Consider the following 24,162-nt stretch of genomic DNA (forward strand, 5'->3'; position numbering starts at 1 on the left):
GAACAGTTTGAGATAAAAGAAACTCCCTTTAGTTCAGATGGTTGCTAGCCTGCTCCAACTACACTTTTGCTCAATTTTGTTGTTGCTGGAATCAACTCTCTTGAATCTCCTGATCAGTTCAATCCTACAAAGGCAAATGCAGATCTGCAATCAAAATTTTTTTTTTCTTAGCTAGAACAAATTGCACAATGAAAACACATAACAGTAAGAACTTCCCTTTTATTCTCTGGCCTTCACGGTGCACTTGTTAATCCTGACAGCGAATAGAATTGCCTTTGCTCCCAAATGACAAACTGCAATTAAATATTCACACTCAATTCAGCAGAGCAACCATCAATGCTATCAATTTCCAGCTAAGACAGAAACAGTTAAGCAATCCAGAGGTAAGAAAGTTAAACAACTCCCCTAACTAAATGGTTGGTCTATCTTGCTGTAAACTCTACTGAGATTCTGCCGCTGCTTAAAATTCTTGACTCCAAATGTTTATCAACTCTGCACACAACACTCCTAGTTTGCACTTTATCCCTGCACTGATTTAGTTCAAATCTGCACACTGAAATTACACTAATTCCAGCAAAATACACATAAACATGGATATTAGACCAGATTGATGAGAGGGTCGCACCTCCCAACAAAAATTGTGCATAAAAGAATGCAGTATAGACTAGGAAGTGACTCCTAGGTCGTCTCTCAAGGACCAATTTGGGTTCAGTCTTAGATCAACACGTAGTGGGGGGGTTTGTGAAAAATGTTTTTGGTTGCGGATAAAATTAAATAAGACACTAATGCAAACGGAAACGTAAAAACGGTCTCAATCACAAAATTAAAGCGGTTGGTCACTAAAGCTAACATTACTTTTAAATTAAAGGAGTGAAAATTAACTTTGTGATGATTAACTATGAAAGGAGAACATGGTAATCAAGCAAAAATCACTTAAAAATTAGCAAGCATTCAAACCTAAGTGTATGCAATATGAAAATTGTAACCAAATTAAGTGCAAGATTAAACATTTAAAATGATATAAAAGTAGACCTTGGAGCTCCTCTGGATGTGGCACCTTCTTCCCGTAAAAACTAAAAACTTCTCCTAAAATAAATCAACATTTTTTTTTTTAAGTAAATTCAATCACACCGTGCACTTTCTAAAGGAAAGAAACACTCATTCCCGAACAGTGTGCCCCCTGTGTGCTTCCCATATTCCCGTGACACCTTTTCCATTCATCAAACCATTCTCCTATTCCCATGTGAAACATTCCACGTACTCCATTCTCCAAAGCACATGAATAAAACTTCTTCTCTCCAAATTATCACCGTAAAACACTTACAAAGAAAACAATAAATGCTTGAACAGTAGAATAAGAAAATGAAATGAGTCACACAGCACAATAAAGTGAATCCAAAATGTGGGTGGCGGCGTGTACTCTTTCCTTTCCAGCAAAGCAAAGAAAAATAAACTAAACCACCGTGCTCTCAGTCCAGCATCACAGCGTACAAAGTAAAAAAAAACGAAAATGAGTGTAGATGTGGCAACAGCAGCTGAACCCAAGCTCAATCAAAAGATGCACAAAACTAAAATGAAAATAGCAATGAGAAAATCAGCCAAAAGAATGAAGCATTAAAACTCTCTTCTCATTCATTCAAAACAGCGTCTCCAGCCAAAGAAAAGTTCAAAAACAAAGGCCTAAAAACCAAAGACTGAGACCGAGAGATAGTGGCAAGTGGCGGCTGGCTCCTCCCACGTCCAGCCCCCCTCCTAGCGGCTGGACACCTCCAAATATATCAAGGTGAATGCTGCCCTGGACCGTGGGCGTGGAGTGTGTGTGTTGTGCTCTGGATCACCACGTGTTGCTGCTGGGCTTCTCTACGCTCTAGACGCTGCCCTCTACTGGACTTGCTGCACCTCCATTCTCTTCTTTTCTAGCTTCCAGGACCTATTCCGCGTGAATCCAAGCCTTGCTGCTGCCCTTGGTGGACTCTTCCGTGTGCTTCTCGACCGTGTGGACTTCCTCAAATTTCCAGACGCCACCCCCACGCGTGAAGCTCTCCCCGTTTTCTGGATGTCACTCCCTGCTGCTTTTCTTCTTCAATTTCTTGGACGCGTGGCTCCAAGTGTGCTGGACTGTGACCAAGTGTGTGCACCCCTCCAAAGATGCTGGCAGCAGGACCGCGGAGGCTTTCTTCTTGCTGGACACACCCCTTTGTTGTGCTGGAAATGTGAGGCCCATCATGTGTATGTGTTGCACGTTCCAGCCAAGAAAAAAATGTGGTGGCTCCCACGGTAGCTCTCTCTCGTGTGCCCTCTGGATGCTGGACACGTGAAGTGTGCGTGTGGTGGGCCTGCTGTGTGCTTCTTCTTTTAACAATGCTAATTCAATAAAACTCTAACATTTCATTTTGGAACTCCTCCTGGCCGTGAGCTTTACTAAGCCAATGTAAAATAATGTGAGTGGTGGCCCCTCATTCCTTCCAGCTCATATCCGTGTGTGTGCTTTGAACCGTGGCAGCTCATAGCCTTTTTCTGTGTGCACCCCCAAAAATAAATCCATACCTCCTTTCTCTTTTTAGCTTAAAGTATATTGATGTGGCATTCCTTTTCACCTCCAAATGTCCCAAATATTATCCAAAATTTTTCCTGTAATTAATAATGCAAATAATTAACTCAAATAATTCAAATTAATTAAAATAAGAATTTTTGGTCAAATTAAGCACAATTAACAAAAACGGAAAAATACCGGACATTTAAGCACAATTCCCTGATTAATTTTAGCACACTAAACTAAGTGAAGTGAACAAAATATTGACTCATCAAAATAGACCACACTTAGTCTTTTGCACTCCTGGGCAAAATCAAGACGCAGATCAGGGAACAGTTCAAAGGACTTTTAGGAAGGTGACACAGACTCAGCATACAGAAAACAAAGACTCAACAAGGACATAAACAGAATTACACAGTCCTCAAGAAATCTGGACAGAGAAAAGAAGTAGACAATTCCAACTCAGAATCAGAGAAAGCAGATACTCAAAGAATCATCCAAACAATTCAGTACAAGGAAAGCAGTCAATCAGTTCAAGAGATGAATCAAAAGCAACATAGCCTCACAGATGCACACAATCAGTGTTTCTCTCAAGTGTTTAAGGTAAATCAATGTCACTCAATGCACTCAAGAAAGCAAACAACAACAGACTTGGCAAGACTCTAATATCAACACTCAAAACATATGCATGTTCAAATCAAAAGGTCTTTCCATGGTTGTAATGGGGCCAAGGACAAGGGAGGGTATATCTGGATAAGAAGCTACAAACCATAAGGAACAGAAGAGCAATGGGGAACAAGTGTAAACACATTCAAACACACCCACAACCTCTAATTCCATCCTCTTCTTGACTCCATTATTCACAATTATTGACCCACAATTTTTTTTTTTTTTTTTCACTATTTTTCTGCTCTTCTTTTTTTTTTTCATCCTGTCTCTTTTCTTTTCTCTCTTTTCAAAACAAAACTGTAAAAGACAAGATACACATATATTTACCAAAACAAAACAAGAAGAGGAACCAACTAGCCAACTCATTAGAAACCCCCAAGAGACCACACTTGTTCCCAAAACACTTCCAAAGCTCCAAAATTCCCTAAGGTTAAGGTAATATTGGTTTTTCACTTAGGGCTAGTGTATGAGCTTCAAAACAAAGAAATGGGGAAAGTATAGGCTCAAAAAGGGTTTTCAAAGAATCAGAGAAAGGTAAGCTTATTTGGCTAGAGAGGCTCAAGAACAAAAATGCCTTTATCACTTCCAAACATGCATATCAATCAAGAGTTATCAACAAGAGTCAAGCCAAGGCATATGTGCAAGCAATCAAGAGACATATCCCACACAAGAAAGAACATAAAGTGGCTCAAATTCTCACACAGGGCATTTGTGTCACAATCAATTCAACTCTCAAACATCATGATCATCTTCCAAGTAGAGAAAAGCAAGGATTTCAAACAAATCAGAGTATCAATGAAGTGAAAGACACATCTACAACCTAAACAAAGTCCAGAAATCAAGAGAAACATGTAAAATTATATAGAAGACACGAAAAAAAAAATAACCTAGAAAAGAAAAAATTTAACCAAGAAAACAAAAACTAACAGAAAAAATCAGAATCTCCCCCAATAGACCACACTTAAACTACACAGTGTCCTCAATGTGTCATAAGCATAAGATCGAAAATCAAAACAGTGAACAGATCATGGACAAGTGCAATAAAAGTAGGGAAAGGGAGGAGAAGAGAAAAGGAAAACTCCCCTGATCATGGTGGCAGTTGCCAATTTTGGACTTGCAGGGAGATGTCTTCCACCAGTGGACCCAGCCAGGGAGTTTTGAGGAAAAATTGCTTCATCCTCCATATTTGATCAAGCAGGGAAATGTCTTCCACAGCTGGATCTAAGAAGAAGTGATTGTTGATGAACGGGTTCAACAGGTGCTTATTGATCTTGAAGCTTTTGTCATTGTGAGCACCTTTGTTGTCCACTGTGGGTGTTTGTTGATCAAATTCATTTGTACCTCCTGCAATAGGGTTAGTGCAATGTGGCTCTACAGAAATTTCATGCAGGGGTATAACACCCAATCCTAGTGTAACAGGCTGAACCTCAGATACATCCTCAAAACATGAATCAATTTCAAAATCACAAGCAATATCAACGACAGACTCAGATTCATGTCCAATGCATGGAGAATAAACATTCGGATGCGACATCAAAAATTGGTTCTCATCATGCATAAAGGGAAAATTAAAATCAGACTCAACAACAATACAATCATCAGCATACCTCTCAACAACATAATCATCAACATAATCAAACTGAGGTATGCTTACCTCCTCTTCCTTGAAGATTGCTAAAGTGTGGGAAGATGAAGGTGGTCTACTTGGTTCAGGTTTACTGCTTATTTCTGCCTGCTCCTCAAAATACTCATCACTCTCCTCAGGTGCAAAAGTAGGGACATAGGATGATGGGAAAGTAGATGGCGTAGTAGTAAACTCATAATTTTGTTCCCCATCTCCTATGTGGACGACACTATCATCATCAGGAATCTGAACAGTCTGAAATGATGATTCCTCTAAATCATGAGGCTGTTCCTGATTGAGCTGAGTAGCTGTCTGCCCTATCTGATCATTCAAACTCTGAATGACAACTTCTGTTTCCTGCTGAAACTCCATTAAATCTTTCTTGAACAGAAGATTTTGCATGGTCATCTGCTCTAATAACTCCTTCAATGTAGGTTTAAAAGTAGAAGGCTGAGGAGCTATTTGAGCAGGAGCATCATAAAATTGCATCTGTTGTTGTTGCTGCTGTTTTTGTTGCCTGTTGTTGTAGATGTTTGTAGCATAAGCCTGAGGTGCATCAAAGGCAGCATGGTGTTGCAAAGAAGGACATGCATCTGTATAGTGGTCACTAGAAGGACAAATAGCACATAGTCGTGCAACAAATGCAGATGGAGATGCAGATCTCTGGTTGGTAGTGAACTGTGTCACCAACTTCGCAAGAGAGTCAATCTTTCCTTCCAACTTGCTTTCAAAATCTGATAAAGACTGGGCAACATCATCATGTACGCCCCTCACCAGAGGATGCGCAATATTGTTCTCCTTATAGAAATCAGCAGAATAATTAGAGTACCATGCAGAAGAAGAATCATAAGTATCGGCAGAATAAGCACTATTCACAAAACCAGAATAAGTAGACATGGAAAAATAAAAATACTAAAAATTACGAAACAAATAAAACACAACACATTTATACATGCAACACGCACACACAAAACAGAACATCACATCACATCACATCACAACACAAGACAAGACAAAACACAACACACACAAACACAACAAAGAGACCTAAGACTGAACCGTTGGTCCCCGGCAGCGGCGCCATTTTGATGAGAGGGTCGCACCTCCCAACAAAAATTGTGCATAAAAGAATGCAGTATAGACTAGGAAGTGACTCCTAGGTCGTCTCTCAAGGACCAATTTGGGTTCAGTCTTAGATCAACACGTAGTGGGGGGGTTTGTGAAAAATGTTTTTGGTTGCGGATAAAATTAAATAAGACACTAATGCAAACGGAAACGTAAAAACGGTCTCAATCACAAAATTAAAGCGGTTGGTCACTAAAGCTAACATTACTTTTAAATTAAAGGAGTGAAAATTAACTTTGTGATGATTAACTATGAAAGGAGAACATGGTAATCAAGCAAAAATCACTTAAAAATTAGCAAGCATTCAAACCTAAGTGTATGCAATATGAAAATTGTAACCAAATTAAGTGCAAGATTAAACATTTAAAATGATATAAAAGTAGACCTTGGAGCTCCTCTGGATGTGGCACCTTCTTCCCGTAAAAACTAAAAACTTCTCCTAAAATAAATCAACATTTTTTTTTTAAGTAAATTCAATCACACCGTGCACTTTCTAAAGGAAAGAAACACTCATTCCCGAACAGTGTGCCCCCTGTGTGCTTCCCATATTCCCGTGACACCTTTTCCATTCATCAAACCATTCTCCTATTCCCATGTGAAACATTCCACGTACTCCATTCTCCAAAGCACATGAATAAAACTTCTTCTCTCCAAATTATCACCGTAAAACACTTACAAAGAAAACAATAAATGCTTGAACAGTAGAATAAGAAAATGAAATGAGTCACACAGCACAATAAAGTGAATCCAAAATGTGGGTGGCGGCGTGTACTCTTTCCTTTCCAGCAAAGCAAAGAAAAATAAACTAAACCACCGTGCTCTCAGTCCAGCATCACAGCGTACAAAGTAAAAAAAAACGAAAATGAGTGTAGATGTGGCAACAGCAGCTGAACCCAAGCTCAATCAAAAGATGCACAAAACTAAAATGAAAATAGCAATGAGAAAATCAGCCAAAAGAATGAAGCATTAAAACTCTCTTCTCATTCATTCAAAACAGCGTCTCCAGCCAAAGAAAAGTTCAAAAACAAAGGCCTAAAAACCAAAGACTGAGACCGAGAGATAGTGGCAAGTGGCGGCTGGCTCCTCCCACGTCCAGCCCCCCTCCTAGCGGCTGGACACCTCCAAATATATCAAGGTGAATGCTGCCCTGGACCGTGGGCGTGGAGTGTGTGTGTTGTGCTCTGGATCACCACGTGTTGCTGCTGGGCTTCTCTACGCTCTAGACGCTGCCCTCTACTGGACTTGCTGCACCTCCATTCTCTTCTTTTCTAGCTTCCAGGACCTATTCCGCGTGAATCCAAGCCTTGCTGCTGCCCTTGGTGGACTCTTCCGTGTGCTTCTGGACCGTGTGGACTTCCTCAAATTTCCAGACGCCACCCCCACGCGTGAAGCTCTCCCCGTTTTCTGGATGTCACTCCCTGCTGCTTTTCTTCTTCAATTTCTTGGACGCGTGGCTCCAAGTGTGCTGGACTGTGACCAAGTGTGTGCACCCCTCCAAAGATGCTGGCAGCAGGACCGCGGAGGCTTTCTTCTTGCTGGACACACCCCTTTGTTGTGCTGGAAATGTGAGGCCCATCATGTGTATGTGTTGCACGTTCCAGCCAAGAAAAAAATGTGGTGGCTCCCACGGTAGCTCTCTCTCGTGTGCCCTCTGGATGCTGGACACGTGAAGTGTGCGTGTGGTGGGCCTGCTGTGTGCTTCTTCTTTTAACAATGCTAATTCAATAAAACTCTAACATTTCATTTTGGAACTCCTCCTGGCCGTGAGCTTTACTAAGCCAATGTAAAATAATGTGAGTGGTGGCCCCTCATTCCTTCCAGCTCATATCCGTGTGTGTGCTTTGAACCGTGGCAGCTCATAGCCTTTTTCTGTGTGCACCCCCAAAAATAAATCCATACCTCCTTTCTCTTTTTAGCTTAAAGTATATTGATGTGGCATTCCTTTTCACCTCCAAATGTCCCAAATATTATCCAAAATTTTTCCTGTAATTAATAATGCAAATAATTAACTCAAATAATTCAAATTAATTAAAATAAGAATTTTTGGTCAAATTAAGCACAATTAACAAAAACGGAAAAATACCGGACATTTAAGCACAATTCCCTGATTAATTTTAGCACACTAAACTAAGTGAAGTGAACAAAATATTGACTCATCACAGATGCAAATGGGTGTAATTCAAAGCTGAACCCAAAATGATTAACAATCATTCCAAATTAATCAAAACCTGATCAAACCAATGGACAAAGAGTGATATGATGTAATGTGGAAATTGGCAGTTAAAACAATGTTGATGCACTTCCAGAAATGCTCATAAAACAATTAGTACATTATTTAAAAATCCTATGCATCTACCAAGTTCCCATAGGTCTTATCAAATCAGAATCAACATTCAACATGCCCAATTAAACCATAAAATCAACAATTCACTTTCAAAACAGTGAGTATATCAATTAATTCAGCAGGCAATGTTTGACAATAAAGTGAGTGCAATGACAGTTTAAACATTCACAAGCACAATTAGCATCAATAGCAAATCAGCCATCACATTCAAGCATTTAATATCTCACTGAATTCATCAACATTTTATGAACTAAATTGATTTCAATAACTTCTTAAACAGTCACAACTCTCCACTCTGATCATCTCATTTTCGTTTCCTGCACAATGAACAATCAACAAATGGTTAGTTGAAACTGAACTCTTGTAAATGCCAATAGCCGCTAATCTCACAGCACCCAGATTTCTCTCTTAAAACATTTTAAGGCACTCAAATGAAATTTTCAGTCTAAGCCAGAGAATCCTGTGGATCACCACCACCTAGAATGCTACTGATGGACAAATTTGTAAGCACCAAAATATGATGTCACAAACTTGTTTCACAATCGGCAAGTATGACCGAATCGTTCAAGTAATAAAACTTGGTAAGACCAAGTATCGTTCTTCCCAAAGGACTCACGGCCTAGTTTAGTTATGTGATTTCTTGATTAGCTAAGACTTAAGAAAACAATGATTGAAATTTTAATATGCAAGACGAAAATAAACATGTATGCATGAATTGATCAATGGCAAAGACATAAGATAAACACTTTCAATGGATTAAATGAATGAATATGTTGTTGGGGGTCAATTTCATCTCATCCACTCTCATATATTTTAGGAATTCCTCTTTCAAATCATCATTGTTAATGCCACTCTCTAATGTACCATTCTAGATGGCTTCTCCCTAATCAAATAGTTCATACAATTCCTAGCATTCCTAATGATTAGTTCATGAGTGCAGGAGCTTAAGGCAACCAATATAATGTTGTCAGTAAAATATTGGGAGAAATTCCCCGGATCTAGATTTCCCCGTACGTGTCCGTATCAACAAAACCAATAATCATGCATTAGAATGAGTTAAACAATGCAAGCATTGAGCAAAGAGGAAAAACCCTAACTAATGATGAAAAGAAAGCATATGTCTTAATTCAAAGATGTATTCAACAAATCCATATATGAGAGCTTCAAGAGATTACATTGATTCCCCAACAAACATACAAGGTTTAGTTCACCATATTCATGGTGAACCTAGATGAATAACAATGAAAGTATGAAAGAATAAACCCAATAAAGTGGAAGAGGTAGCCTGAGCATCCAAGATCCTCCTTCAAAGGGGTGAAAGAGAGAGTGTTTGCCTCGTTTCTGCCAAAGATACCTAACTAAAGGACGTGCAAGCCCTTATATACTAATCTAGAGTTACAAAAGATTACAAAAGCCCAAGTCCAAAAAGTGCCGCTCAGCGCCATTTACCGCTCAGCGGTGGTTACGCGTCTTCTTTCTTCCCCTCAGCGGCCATTTGCCCCTCAGCGGTTCCAACGCCACCTCTTGAGTGCCGCTCAGCGGTAGTTTGCCGCTGAGCGGTGCCTTCGACTTCTCCTTTTTGCACTCTTTCTTGTCTTTTCTAATGTCCTCTCTCTCATTCTTCACTTCTTTCACCAAATTCACCTCAAAACCTGCACAAAAACACTCAAATCAAGCATAAACCTGTCCAGCTCTCTTATTTCTGAAAATATAAACAAAATGCATGATTTCAAGCTAGTTTCTAAGTCTAAAGGTTGCTTTTAGTATCACTTTTAAGCATGAAAATAACAGTTTTTCAACTGTTATCAGCTACCATTCACACTTACCTTCTTTCAAATCCAAAAAACCAGATTGGAATCAGATTTCTCAATTCAGGAAAATGGTTAGCTAAGGCAAAGTGATGGACAAACAGGACAACCACTCAAATAGCAGGGCAGACTCTAACTAAGGAAACTCTAGACCAGATGAACTAAGCAAATAAAAGCTTCAATTAAAAGTTGGCAGAATAGATTTCACATGCATTGCAGACAAAACTAGATAACCAACAAAGACAAACAAGAAGCAAAGCTATCAAGAAGGGAAGCACTCAAAAATGAACCTAAGATCAGTTCTAGAGTAGATTTCAAACATAAATCCAAAACCACAGAACATGATGTTAATCATTAGTAAACATAAAACAAAACTCCTTTTGAAGCTAAACCACCGCTGAGGGCCAGAATTTCCCCTCAGCGCCACCAGTGCCACATTCAAACACGCAACAAACCAGAAAAAGCAAATCTGGCAGAGTGCCGCTCAGCGGTAAATGCCGCTCAGCGGTGATCTGCAGATTTTTGCAAATCTCGTTTTTAAACTGTCCTAACTCCACCCAAATGCAATTTTCAGTTTTCCAGTTCATAATCAAGCAGTTTAGTCGGTTCAAACATCAAATATATCATCAAATCATGCATAGAAACTAAAACCCCTAAATATTCATGCTTTGACAATCACATTCAAATTCAAGAACCCTAGAATGAACAAAATGCATTTTACTTACTTGGGTGGAGATGCTAGATGATATGAGAATGCTTCCAAACTAGAATGCTCTCTTCCAACCCCAAACTTTGATGGCACACTAGTGAAAAAATGAGTGAAAGAGAGATTTTCTAAAGAGGGAAGAGTGAAAAGATGTGGAAAACCTAAAAGAATGTGTGTGGAAGTGTTTGTGCAGAGAGAAGCCAGAAAATAAACCCTTAAAACGCAGCTTGGGGTATAAAAATACCCTAATGGGCTCGGGTCCCGCTAAGGGGAACTTAAGCCCCTCTGCGATAGTACCGCTCAGCGGTAATTGCCGCTCAGCGGCACTTTCGTGAAGTGCTCCCCTCCTTCTTTTCTTGACCTACGTGCCTTCCCTACATGTCTCTCATAGGTTCCCTGCAATTCAATGTTAAAAATGCTTATGCAAATCCTAACTAAAAATAAACAAACAAAAACAATCAATCAACTGGGTTGCCTCCCAGGTAGCGCTTGTTTAACGTCACGAGCCTGACCCAAAATCCACCAACACCCATCAGTAGGTGTTTCAAACTTACCAGCACCCATCAGTAGGTGCAAAATCTTCTCACCAACACCCATCAGTAGGTGTTACAAACTTAGTATCCTTCAGTAGATACTTAACCACCTAGCATCCTTCAGTAGATGCTAAATCCAACAAAAATAATTACAGAATAATATTCACAAATTATAAACCAAATCAAAAGTTTGTAAATCCACTGAGTTGCCTCCCAGCAAGCGCTTCTTTAACGTCACTAGCTTGACCCTGTTAAAGCTCACATTCCATCTTCTTTATAATTGATGTAGTCCTTCCACCAACCTTTCAACTGCTTCCTTTGGACTGTTTTGGACTCTCTAGAATACGGAGATTCTATCTCTATCATCTCCTTCTCTTTAAAGCCTTTAATAACCCACAACTTGTTCTTGAGTCTTACAGGTGTGCCAAGTTGGAGTCTTAATTTTTTCCAGTCTCTAGGAACTTCTTCTCCTTTCCCAATCTCTTCTACCTTGGGTGCCTGAAAATACAAACAATGGTTATCAGAAACCTTAAGATTTTTATTTTTACCTCTAGTTATGGGTGCATCTCGAAATGCAGCTTTATAACTGGCTTCTTCTTCCTTTGCTTGTATCTCATCTTTGAACACATCCACCACCACTTTCTCCTCTCTGTCTTGGAGAACCACTATACCTTCATTCACATCAATGATAGCCCTAGCCGTTTTCATAAACGGCCTTCCAAGTATGAAAGGTATTCTCTCAGTTTCCATCTTCATCACCACAAAGTCTGCCAAGAACTGAAGTTTGCCAACACAAACTACAATGTCTTCTGCAATCCCACATGGCTCCTTTGAAGATCCATCAGCCATTACAAGATTAACCTTTACAGGTTTTATTTCAACATGGCCAATTTGCTCCAATAGAGAATAAGGCATCAAGTTAACACTTGAGCCTAAATCAAGGAGAGCTTTCTTTACCTTTTTCTTCCCTATAATGCAAGGAATAGAAAAACTGCCTGGATCTGCTGCTTTTGGTGGGAATGATTCTTTCTTAACAGTTATACACTTTTCTTCCTCATCCTCTTTACGTCTTCTTTTTGTAGAGGTTCCTTCATCTGATTTGGTGTAAACTGCTATTTTCTGTAGAATTTGTTCCCAAGGAGCTTCATTATCAACCATTTTGAATAAATCTGTGAAATTCATTGGTTTCTCCTGATTTGTTAGAAAAGGAAAAGTTTCCTTTCTTTCTTCTTCTCTTCTCTCTTCTGTTTCATCTTCTTCCAACTCAATGATCTCTTCATTTACACTCTTGACCACTTTGCACTCTTCTCTGGGGTTAACCTCAGTATTAGCCCCAAAGTTTCTGTTGGGTCTTTCTTCCAATTGCTTGGTGATCTGACCCATCTGAATCTCCAGATTCTTTATAGCAGCTTCAGTGCTCTTTTGAGAAGATTCAGTTTTTTGAATGAATTGCTGAAGAGTTTCTTCCAACTTTGTTGATCTGTCATTAAGCATAGATAATTGTTGCCACAAAGTTGGTTGCTGCTGCTGCTTATTAAACTGATTAGCCTGCCCAGTTTGTCCTTGGCCAATGCTTGGATGTGGTTTCCAACCCTGATTATAATTTCCTTGACGGTATGGAAACTGATTAGCCATGAAGTTAACATCCTCCAAGGCCTCTACTGGAAAAGCACACTGGCCATTGATGTGATCACCTCCACACAGTTCGCACAACTGGGTTTGTACCTGTGCAGCAGATTTTAACTCTTTAGGTAGTGAAGCAAGAGTTTTGGTCAGAGTTTCCAGCTGTTGAGTTAGAATCTTATTCTGTGCTAGCAGAGCATCATGGGTTTGTAATTGAAGAACCCCTTTCTGTTGCATAGGGGCGCCTCTTTCATTGTGAAGCTCATTATCACTTGTAGCCATATTTTCAATAATTTCAGTTGCTTCCTCTGGAGTTTTCCATTTGATATTGCCTCCAGCTGAGGCATCCAGCATCATCTTGGTTTGTGAACCAAGCCCTCCAAGGAAAGTTAGGACTACTTCTTGATCTTCAAAACCATGCGTGGGAGTTTTACGTAACAAGCTTTTATACCTATCCCATGCATGTCCAAGTGATTCTTCCATGCCCTGCTTGAATGAAGATATCTCTTGCTTTCCCTTAGTCACTTTAGATTGTGGGAAGTATTTATTCAAAAACTTTGCAACCACTGCTTCCCATTCTGTGAAACTTTCTTCTGGAAAAGAGTTCAACCAAAGCTTAGCATTGCCTCCCAATGAGAAAGGAAACAAGCTAAGTTTGATAGCTTCGTCTGGCACCCCATTGATCTTGACCGTGTTGCAGATCTCATTAAATGTTGTAAGGTGCTCATATGGGCTTTCATGTGATAACCCAGTAAATTGATTACTCTTTACCAGTTGAATTAATGCTGGTTTGACCTCCATGTTGGCTGCATTGACTCTAGGTCGAGCTATGCTATTGAAGTGCTGAGGTCCAGCAAGATTAGTGTAATCTGCAAGAGTTCTTCTAGCATTATTATTGTTCTCCATACTCCCTGTGCTGTGAACAGAACCTTGTGGTGATGATTGTAGGAGAGTTTCAGGAGAAGGGAAAAGTTCTCTGGACGTTCTGATTCTTCTCCTCCTTCTACTCTCGTCTAGTCCTTCAAGTAGTGGTTCTGTTGTTTTCTTACTTCTAGTTCGAATTGCCTTCTGCATGCACAAGAAAACAAAACCCTAGAAAAGATTTGTTAGCACAAAAAGATATAGAAGAAAATAAAGATTGAAAAGATATAAGAAGATAAAAGATTTTAGAAGATAGAATCAAATAAAATAGAATAAAACCTAATCTAAAAAAATAAAATCTAATCTAAAAGATAAAATATAATAAAATCTAACCTAACCTACAAGATAGAATAAAATCTAATGAAATAAAATCTAACCTAACCTAAAAGATAAAAATAAAATCTAATAAAATCTAACCTAAAAATAAAAAAAACAGAAAACAGAAAACAGAAAAATAAAATAAAAATTCGAAAATAAAATAAAATCTAGTCTAAAAAGATAAAAATAAAATCTAATAAAATCTAACCTAAAAATAAAAATCAAATCTAAAAAAATAAAATCTAATAAAAACAGAAAAAATAAAAACAGAAATTCAAAATTAAAGTCAAAGGTAATCAATAATCACACAAATTAACCAGTTAAACCACGAATCCCCGGCAACGGCGCCAAAAACTTGATGGACAAATTTGTAAGCACCAAAATATGATGTCACAAACTTGTTTCACAATCGGCAAGTATGACCGAATCGTTCAAGTAATAAAACTTGGTAAGACCAAGTATCGTTCTTCCCAAAGGACTCACGGCCTAGTTTAGTTATGTGATTTCTTGATTAGCTAAGACTTAAGAAAACAATGATTGAAATTTTAATATGCAAGACGAAAATAAACATGTATGCATGAATTGATCAATGGCAAAGACATAAGATAAACACTTTCAATGGATTAAATGAATGAATATGTTGTTGGGGGTCAATTTCATCTCATCCACTCTCATATATTTTAGGAATTCCTCTTTCAAATCATCATTGTTAATGCCACTCTCTAATGTACCATTCTAGATGGCTTCTCCCTAATCAAATAGTTCATACAATTCCTAGCATTCCTAATGATTAGTTCATGAGTGCAGGAGCTTAAGGCAACCAATATAATGTTGTCAGTAAAATATTGGGAGAAATTCCCCGGATCTAGATTTCCCCGTACGTGTCCGTATCAACAAAACCAATAATCATGCATTAGAATGAGTTAAACAATGCAAGCATTGAGCAAAGAGGAAAAACCCTAACTAATGATGAAAAGAAAGCATATGTCTTAATTCAAAGATGTATTCAACAAATCCATATATGAGAGCTTCAAGAGATTACATTGATTCCCCAACAAACATACAAGGTTTAGTTCACCATATTCATGGTGAACCTAGATGAATAACAATGAAAGTATGAAAGAATAAACCCAATAAAGTGGAAGAGGTAGCCTGAGCATCCAAGATCCTCCTTCAAAGGGGTGAAAGAGAGAGTGTTTGCCTCGTTTCTGCCAAAGATACCTAACTAAAGGACGTGCAAGCCCTTATATACTAATCTAGAGTTACAAAAGATTACAAAAGCCCAAGTCCAAAAAGTGCCGCTCAGCGCCATTTACCGCTCAGCGGTGGTTACGCGTCTTCTTTCTTCCCCTCAGCGGCCATTTGCCCCTCAGCGGTTCCAACGCCACCTCTTGAGTGCCGCTCAGCGGTAGTTTGCCGCTGAGCGGTGCCTTCGACTTCTCCTTTTTGCACTCTTTCTTGTCTTTTCTAATGTCCTCTCTCTCATTCTTCACTTCTTTCACCAAATTCACCTCAAAACCTGCACAAAAACACTCAAATCAAGCATAAACCTGTCCAGCTCTCTTATTTCTGAAAATATAAACAAAATGCATGATTTCAAGCTAGTTTCTAAGTCTAAAGGTTGCTTTTAGTATCACTTTTAAGCATGAAAATAACAGTTTTTCAACTGTTATCAGCTACCATTCACACTTACCTTCTTTCAAATCCAAAAAACCAGATTGGAATCAGATTTCTCAATTCAGGAAAATGGTTAGCTAAGGCAAAGTGATGGACAAACAGGACAACCACTCAAATAGCAGGGCAGACTCTAACTAAGGAAACTCTAGACCAGATGAACTAAGCAAATAAAAGCTTCAATTAAAAGTTGGCAGAATAGATTTCACATGCATTGCAGACAAAACTAGATAACCAACAAAGACAAACAAGAAGCAAAGCTATCAAGAAGGGAAGCACTCAAAAATGAACCTAAGATCAGTTCTAGAGTAGATTTCAAAAGCAATAAAAAGATGAAGAACAAATTGCAGAACTTTTGTAAACAAATGTTCAAACTGATTCACTTTATTTCAGAATTGTAGTGCAGCATCTAACATTGTTAATTTCAGCCTTATGCACTGTTTTACAATGAAATCAGTAGAATCAACTCCAATTACAAGTGTTACTGCTTGGTTCAAATTCAAATCACAGATTTAGTGGTTGTTTTGTACCAGATTACAAGTACTGCTGATGGGATGCAGATTTTTGTGGATTAATCATCAACCACTTACTTACAAATCTTAAGCCAGAACAACTTTGACACAAAGGTGCAGTAACACAAGTCAAATCAAATTTAATTCTGCAGAAAAGAAATTAAAGCACTCAGACACAATGACTCTAGGATGTACTGATGTTAGAACTTAGTAATGATCTAATACTAAGCTGAATAGACACACAGTCAAGAACATTAAAACAGACTTCAAAGAAAAACCAGTTCGGTGTGGCTGGCCAAAAGAGAGACTAATGCTACTAGCTCAATGCAACATTTCATAGCTTAATTGGTGTGCATTTGCTATCCACAAGCAGATTCAACTTTTAGCTCACAAAATTTCAAAAGTGCAATACAATTATATGTAATGGACAACATCAAAAACTCAAGACAGCTTCAGAGAAATGAAATGACATTAAAACTGCTGTTGAAGTCTGTCATCAAACTCATTCAATTGAATGTCACTGCTTATGATGATGGACAGATCTTACTCAAAGCAAAAACTCAATTGAATCAGTTAAACTCAGATTTAATTGACAATTAAAAACAAAGCAACATGACATAGACAAAACAGAAATGGATTTAGAAAATAAAAGACTCAAACAAATTGGATTCACCGAATAAAATGATATAAGACTCAAAGCACAGAACGACGCAACACACAATATAGAAATTGGAAACCTATTTGAATAACTCAAACAGATACACAAAATCACAATTGAACTGAAATCAACCAAGACAGTAAAAGAAATGATGAACAACGCGTAAGCTAAACAGATCAACACGATTTGAATTAGAGACTCGAGACAAAACAAAAACACGACTGAATCAAATGAAACAAAACTCAAAACAGAAACAAGGAACGAAACAAAAATGCGAAAATGAAAGAAGTTAAACGCACAGCGTTAAACCAGAACATGAATCAAGCAGAAACCTAATGAAAAGATCAAGACCAAAAACTCATGAATCAACACAAGACAGAGAAGGAATCATAATGAACAACACGAATAATTTGAAAAAAACCAAATGCACAGATTGAATCTCAAGAACAGAGAACAGATCGAGACAGAAAAATTTGAGAATCGACGAATAGTAACTCAGATCAGAGAGAAACGAGATACTTAGCTCAAGCGGACATGCCTAACCTAGGCTCTGAATACCACTTGATAGCTGACGGCTTGAGCTAAATCCGGAAACGACGAGAAATCTGGATTTACTCGAGATGAAGACCGGGAAGCAGCGGAAGAAACAGACGTAGTCAAGAACCCTAGTATTTGGATTCGAAGATGAACAGCGAGGAACAAACCAGAGATTCGAGGTTTGTTCGGTTGAAAACCTAGGGTTTGATGCGGAAGCGGTTTGAGCGATGGAGAAGTGATTTTAGTCGGTGAGAAAGGATCTAATCGGTGGAGAATGGTCGTGAAACAGAGATGAATATGTGGTTCGGTAGATTGGGGCAGACGTGAGGAGTTGAGATTCTGAAGTGAAGAATCTCTCGGAAGCTTCGTTGATGAGGAGACTCAAAACGTGGCTGATAAAGTTGATGATGCGATGAGAAGAAATGTGTCTGCGAGGAGTACTGACGCGTGCCAAGTGCATCTGCTGGATGAAGGAGAGGTGAGTATACGGATGAGTGAGACACTGATGATGGGAAATGAGAGAATGGATAGTGTGAAGGGAAGGTGGCTAGAGGAGATCCTTTGGGATTCTCTAGCTTTGACTTTCAAGGAATTAATTTCTGGAGTTCTTTCTACAGAAAGTTTGATTCACTATTCTCAAAAGTATCTTACAAGAGGTGGTGACATGTCTATATATAGGACTAAAAGTCCCTCCTATCTAGCACATGCCTAGCACCTTTTACACATGTTTTAATAAAAGTAAAAGAAATCCTATACTGAACTAATTGGGCTTGGGCCCCGTCTATCACAAGCCCACTTAGAATGGCGCTCAGCGGTATTTTACCGCTGAGCGGTAATACCGCATGATCCATTTTGCCCCCAGCTACTGTTTTTGCCCCTCAGCGGTGATTTTGGCACCCGAAAAGTGCCGCTCAGCGGTATTTTTCCGCTCAGCGCCACTCGGTCAGACTTTTTCTGCGTTCTGGTTGGTTTTTCAGCATTCTGGTTGACTTGTTGACTTTTCTGGTTGACTGGTTGACTTTTCTGGTTTCTGGTTGACTTTTCAGCACTCCAATCATTCGGTATTTCAATTCTTCTTTCAAATCATTCAATTAGCCTACAAAATCAAGGGAATCTTGCACAAAAACATTTAATTCACTTTCAACTCTCTTATTCTCAAAACTAAAGCAAAAATATGAGTTCAAGCTAGTTTCTAAGTCTTAAAGGTTGCTTTTGGTATCAAATTTAAGCATAAAAATAACGGTTTTTCAACCGTTATCACAACCCCAAACTTAAAACTTTGCTTGTCCTCAAGCAAACAAGATGTAACTCAATCTTCCATAAATCTATATAATGGTTCACCACATTCAAAAATCCTTCTTTCAAGATAAGTAAGTGCTCAATTCAGCTCATTTCAAAGATTTCAATCAAGACATGCACATGCTTTAATGTTCACACAATCACATACTATCCAACAAATGCTACTTTTCATGAATGATCAATCAACTAAGCAAAGATGATCTTATATGTTCATGGAATCTTTCCTCACTAGATAAAGTGTTTCACTCAAACACACAAGTGTATAAGAGGTATTCACTCATTCACTCTACTATCACAATGTCGCATGAATCAACTTTGCCTTTCATTTAACCATAATCAAAAACACTTACAAGCAAGCATCATCACAAGGACTTTTCTATGGCTTATAATGTGGCTGGGCTAACAAGAAAATTGGTTTTTCTAGATCACAAAACCCTTGAGTTAAGAGAATCATATAAACACAACCATTCTTACTTATTCCCAACTTTCTTTTGCATTGAGCTTTGTTTTTTTCTTTTCTTTTCTTTCTCTTTTTCTTGTTCTTTTCACATACTTAATTATTAGCCCTTAGCTCAATGCTTTCAATTTCCCTTTCTATTTTCCAACAACCCCAAACTTGAACATTTGTCAATACCACAAAATATTTTCTACTTAACTCAAGGTAAAGCTTTTCAACAAGGGTTTTCAAATCATGTTCAAGGCTAGAGGTTCAAAGGATATAACACATAGTGTTCTCTTTTAGTGGGCTCAATTTATGAATTTGGCTAATAGAAGGGTTATCAACAAATGGCCTTGATCATATGATGCAAACAAGCAAGTAATTCAATCATAGAAAACCTGGGCAAAGTCATTCATGCTTTCACAGTAATAGTATTCAACAATAACAACTCTGGAGCTCAAAACCTCACATATAAGCTCATTCACATTCCACATATAACATCCTGCTTAGAATCATAATCACAATCATAACATCTTGCATTTGTTCACAATGCTTGTGAACCACCTGTATAAGCATATAATGTGTACATCTCAACATCAATCAATATTAAAGCATCATCAAGCATTACTTATCAAACAACAATCATAAGCAAACCATCATAATAGAAAAAATTTCCAATTGAGTACATCAAACCCTATTCTACAAACATAAGTGATTGATAAAACAAATCCTACTCTAGTGCTTTGAAAAACTCAGCCCCATCAATGATGCTCTCTCCCAACCCCAAACTTAGATGGAAAACTAATGAGAAAGTGAGTGGAAGGGAGATTTTCTAAAGAGGAATGAAAGGAAAAATGTAGAGAACCTTTGTAAAAGTGTTTAGGAGTGTGTGTGCAAAGAAGAATCTGGAAATAGAGGCCAAAGCGTGACTTAGGGTATAAAAATACCCTAATGGGCTCGGGTTCCGCTAAGGGGCAACCTAAGCCCCTTTTACGATACCACCGCTCAGCGGCACTTTCGTGTTGTGCTTTTCTTCTTCCTAGCTTACCCTAGGTGCCTTCTACTCATGCCCCTCACTTGCTCACTGCAATTAATTTCTCAAATCACTCAAACATTCAATCCCTATCATGCAACTAAAGCAGAATCAAAACAAACAATACAGATAAAATCAATCAACTGGGTTGCCTCCCAGGTAGCGCTTGTTTAACGTCACGAGCCTGACCCAAAATCCACCAACACCCATCAGTAGGTGTAACAAACTTACCAACACCCATCAGTAGGTGCAAAATTTTCTTACCAACACCCATCAGTAGGTGTTACAAACATAGTATCCTTCAGTAGATACTTAACCACCTAGCATCCTTCAGTAGATGCTATCTCCAACAAAATAGTTACAAAAATAAAGTCCACAAATTAAAAATTACAAAACCAAAATAAAATCAAAAGTTCTTAAATCACTGGGTTGCCTCCCAGCAAGCGCTCTTTTAACGTCATTAGCTTGACCCAACCTCAAGTTCCTTCTTCTTTTTCTTCTTTCTACTGAACTTCTTCAGAAATTTGATCAAACCAGGAACCTGTTGCAATGTCTCAATCATAGGAACTTTAATCTCCAATTTCTTGAAGATTTCCATAAAGCACTTGAATTTCTTTTCCTTCCTATGATTCTTCTTTAGATGAGGATGTGATTTTTCATATGATTTCTTCTTCTTTCCTCTCATCTTTTTTTTCTTCCTTTTTCTCTCCCTAAATTTTCTCTTTTTATTTTCTTTTATTTTTTTCTTCCCTTTTCTTTTTCTTTTCAACTTCTTTATTTTCACACAAATTTTTTTTCTCTCTTCTCTCTCAACCACTTCTTTCTCTTTTTCTTCATCTTTATTTCTCTCACCCAATTCTTCTTTTTCTTTTCTCTCTATCTTTTCCTCATCGCCCCCTATTTTTTTCTCATCAAGAATCTTGTCACTTTCAGTGATAATGGCTTGCCCTTCCTCCTTAGGGTTAACTTCAGTATTAACCTCATCATTCAATCTCTGACTAAGGTAATGAAGCTGCATCTCCATCCTTTTACATGATTCTTCAATGCTTTTCTGAGTAGCGTCATAATTTTTCAAAAATTGTTGAAGGGTGTCACCCAAACTTCCTGATAGAAAGGGTTGTTGTTGTTGCTTGTTAAATTGCCCAGTTTGTCTAGCTTGCCCACTTTGTTCCTGACCAATACTTGGGTGTGGTTTTCACCCCTGATTATAGCTCCCTTGACGGTACTGATTGGTCATGTAGTTTACATCCTCTACAGCTTCAACTGGAAAGGCACATTGACCATTGATATGGTCACCTCCACACAATTCGCACAACTGGGATTGTACCTGTGCAACAGTCTTTAACTCTTGTGGCAATTGTTCAAGTATCTTTGAGAGATTCTCCAATTGTTGAGTTATTAACTTGTTCTGAGCTATCAAGGCATCATTGGATTGCAACTGTAGAACTCCTTTTTGTTGAATAGGAGCTCCTCTTTCATTGTTCCACTTATTGTTATTAGTAGTCATGTTTTCAATTATTTCTGTGGCTTCCTCTGGAGTCTTCCATTTGATATTGCCTCCAGCTGAGGCGTTAAGCATCATCATGGTTTGTGAACCAAGACCTCCAAGGAAGATTAGGACTACTTCTCCTTCGTTAAATCCATGCGTGGGAGTCTTTCGTAATAGGCTTTTATACCTGTCCCATGCATGCCCCAGTGATTCTTCCATGCCTTGTCTAAATGAAGAGATCTCGTGCCTCCCTTTGTTGATTTTAAAGCTTTGTTGCTGCCATTGTTGTTGTGGTTGGTTCTCAAATTGTCCAGCAGCTTGCCAAAATTGGCTTTGATCCATGCTTGAGTCATGTTCCCACCAGTGGTTGAGATTACTTTGGTAGAATTGAGTGCCCATATAGTTAAATTCTTGACCAAATTGCATTCTGCAGACATTAGGCACAAAACCCTAAAAACAATTGTTAGCACAAAAAGATAGAGAAAAAAAAAATCAAAGGATATAATTGAAAAGATAAGAAGATAGGAAATAAAAACAGAAAAATAAAAACAAAAAAATAAAATAAAATAAAATAAAAACAGAAAAATAAAATAAAATAAAATAAAATAAAAACAGAAAATAAAATAAAATAAAATAAAATAAAATAAAATCTAATCTAATCAAATAAAATCAAATAAAATCAAATAAAAACCGAAAAAATAAAAACAGAAATTCAAAATTAAAGTCAAAGATAATCAATAATCACACAAATTAACCAGTTAAACCAGAGTCCCCGGCAACGGCGCCAAAAACTTGATGGACAAATTTATGAACACCAAAATATGATGTCACAAACTTGTTTTTCAATCGGCAAGTGTGACCGAATCGTTCAAGTAATAAACTTGGTAAGACCAAGTATCGTTCTTCCCAAAGTACTCACGACCTAGTTTAGTTGTGTGGTTTCTTGATTAGCTAAGACTTAAAGACAAAATATTTGGATTTTATATGCAAAAGACGAAAATTAAATATGTATGCATGAAGTTTTGATCAATGGCAAAAAAAACAAAAGATAAACACTTTCAATGAAATATATGTATGAATATGTTGTTGGGGGTCAATTTCATCTTATCCACTCTCATATATTTTAGGAATTCAACATTCAAATCATCATTGTTAATGCCACTCTCTAAAGTACCTTTCAAGAAGGCTTCTCCCTAATCACGAGTTCATACAATTCCTAGCATTCCTAATGATCAGTTCATAAGTGCAGGAGCTTAACGACAACCAATATGATATTGGGAGAAATTCCCCGGATCTAGACTTCCCCGTACGCGCCCGTATCGACAAAACCAATAACCATGCATCGAATGAGTTAAACAATGCAAGCATTAAGCAAAGAGGAAAAACCCTAACTAATGATGAAAGAAAGCATAAGTCTTAATTAAAAGATGTAAAAACAGATTCCATATATGAGAGCTTCAAAAGATTACATTGATTCTCCAACAAACATACAGAGTTTAGTTCACCATATTCATGGTGAACCTAGATGAATTACAATGAAAGAATGAAAGATAAAACCCTAAAAAGGTGAAGAGGAAGCCTCAGCATCCAAGATCCTCCTTCAAAGGGGTGGAAGAGAGAGTGTTTTCTTCGTTCCAGCCAAAGATACAAACCCTAGGACGTTCAAGTCCTTAAATAGGGCATAAAAATAACATAAAACAAGTCCAAGCCCATAAAAACAAAAGAAAACCGGTCCAAGCCCACTTAGAATGGCGCTCAGCGGTATTTTACCGCTGAGCAGTAATACCGCATGATCCATTTTGCCCCCAGCTGCTATTTTTGCCCCTCAGCGGTGATTTTGGCACCCGAAAAGTGCCGCTCAACGGTATTTTTCCGCTCAGCGCCACTCGGTCAGACTTTTTCTGCGTTCTGGTTGGTTTTTCAGCATTCTGGTTGACTTGTTGACTTTTCTGGTTGACTGGTTGACTTTTCTGGTTGACTGGTTGACTTTTCTGGTTTCTGGTTGACTTTTCAGCACTCCAATCATTCGGTATTTCAATTCTTCTTTCAAATCATTCAATTAGCCTACAAAATCAAGGGAATCTTGCACAAAACCATTAAATTCACTTTCAACTCTCTTATTCTCAAAACTAAAGTAAAAATATGAGTTCAAGCTAGTTTCTAAGTCTTAAAGGTTGCTTTTGGTATCAAATTTAAGCATAAAAATAACGGTTTTTCAACCGTTATCACTCATCGGTAAGTACGATTCTTGTATTTGACGCTCAGCTGCAATTTTGCCCCTGAATGGTGACTACGGGACTTCAGAGTGTCGCTTAGC

The 24,162-nt window shown here is 38.1% G+C and overlaps 1 protein-coding gene across 1 annotated transcript; it reads right to left on the minus strand.

Moving 5' to 3' along the window:
• Positions 1 to 299: 299 nt before the first annotated feature.
• LOC148200637 (uncharacterized) lies at positions 300 to 5,799 on the minus strand. The gene is made up of 3 exons (XM_088113012.1): positions 5,129 to 5,799; positions 4,857 to 4,972; positions 300 to 353 (listed from the first exon to the last, which is right to left on the minus strand). Exons 1-3 carry the CDS (start codon positions 5,721 to 5,723, stop codon positions 300 to 302), a joined length of 765 nt encoding a protein of 254 aa, XP_087969138.1. The 5' UTR covers positions 5,724 to 5,799.
• Between the last annotated feature and the right edge of the window lie 18,363 nt (positions 5,800 to 24,162).

The sequence above is a fragment of the Vigna umbellata genome, chromosome 4 (assembly GCF_029865625.1).
Source record: "Vigna umbellata cultivar VRB3 chromosome 4, Vumbellata_1.0, whole genome shotgun sequence".
Lineage (NCBI taxonomy): Eukaryota > Viridiplantae > Streptophyta > Magnoliopsida > Fabales > Fabaceae > Vigna > Vigna umbellata.

Bases quoted from the DNA above. Each gene is read 5' to 3' on its own strand.
- LOC148200637 (XM_088113012.1), bottom strand. From the start codon at position 5,723: ATGTCTACTTATTCTGGTTTTGTGAATAGTGCTTATTCTGCCGATACT. The intron at 4,973-5,128 runs AGCTCAATCAGG...ATGTCCCTACTT, and splicing joins GATAGGGCAGACAGCTACTC to TTGCACCTGAGGAGAGTGAT. The intron at 354-4,856 runs GTAAGCATACCT...TTTCTGTCTTAG, and splicing joins CAATCTTCAAGGAAGAGGAG to CTGGAAATTGATAGCATTGA.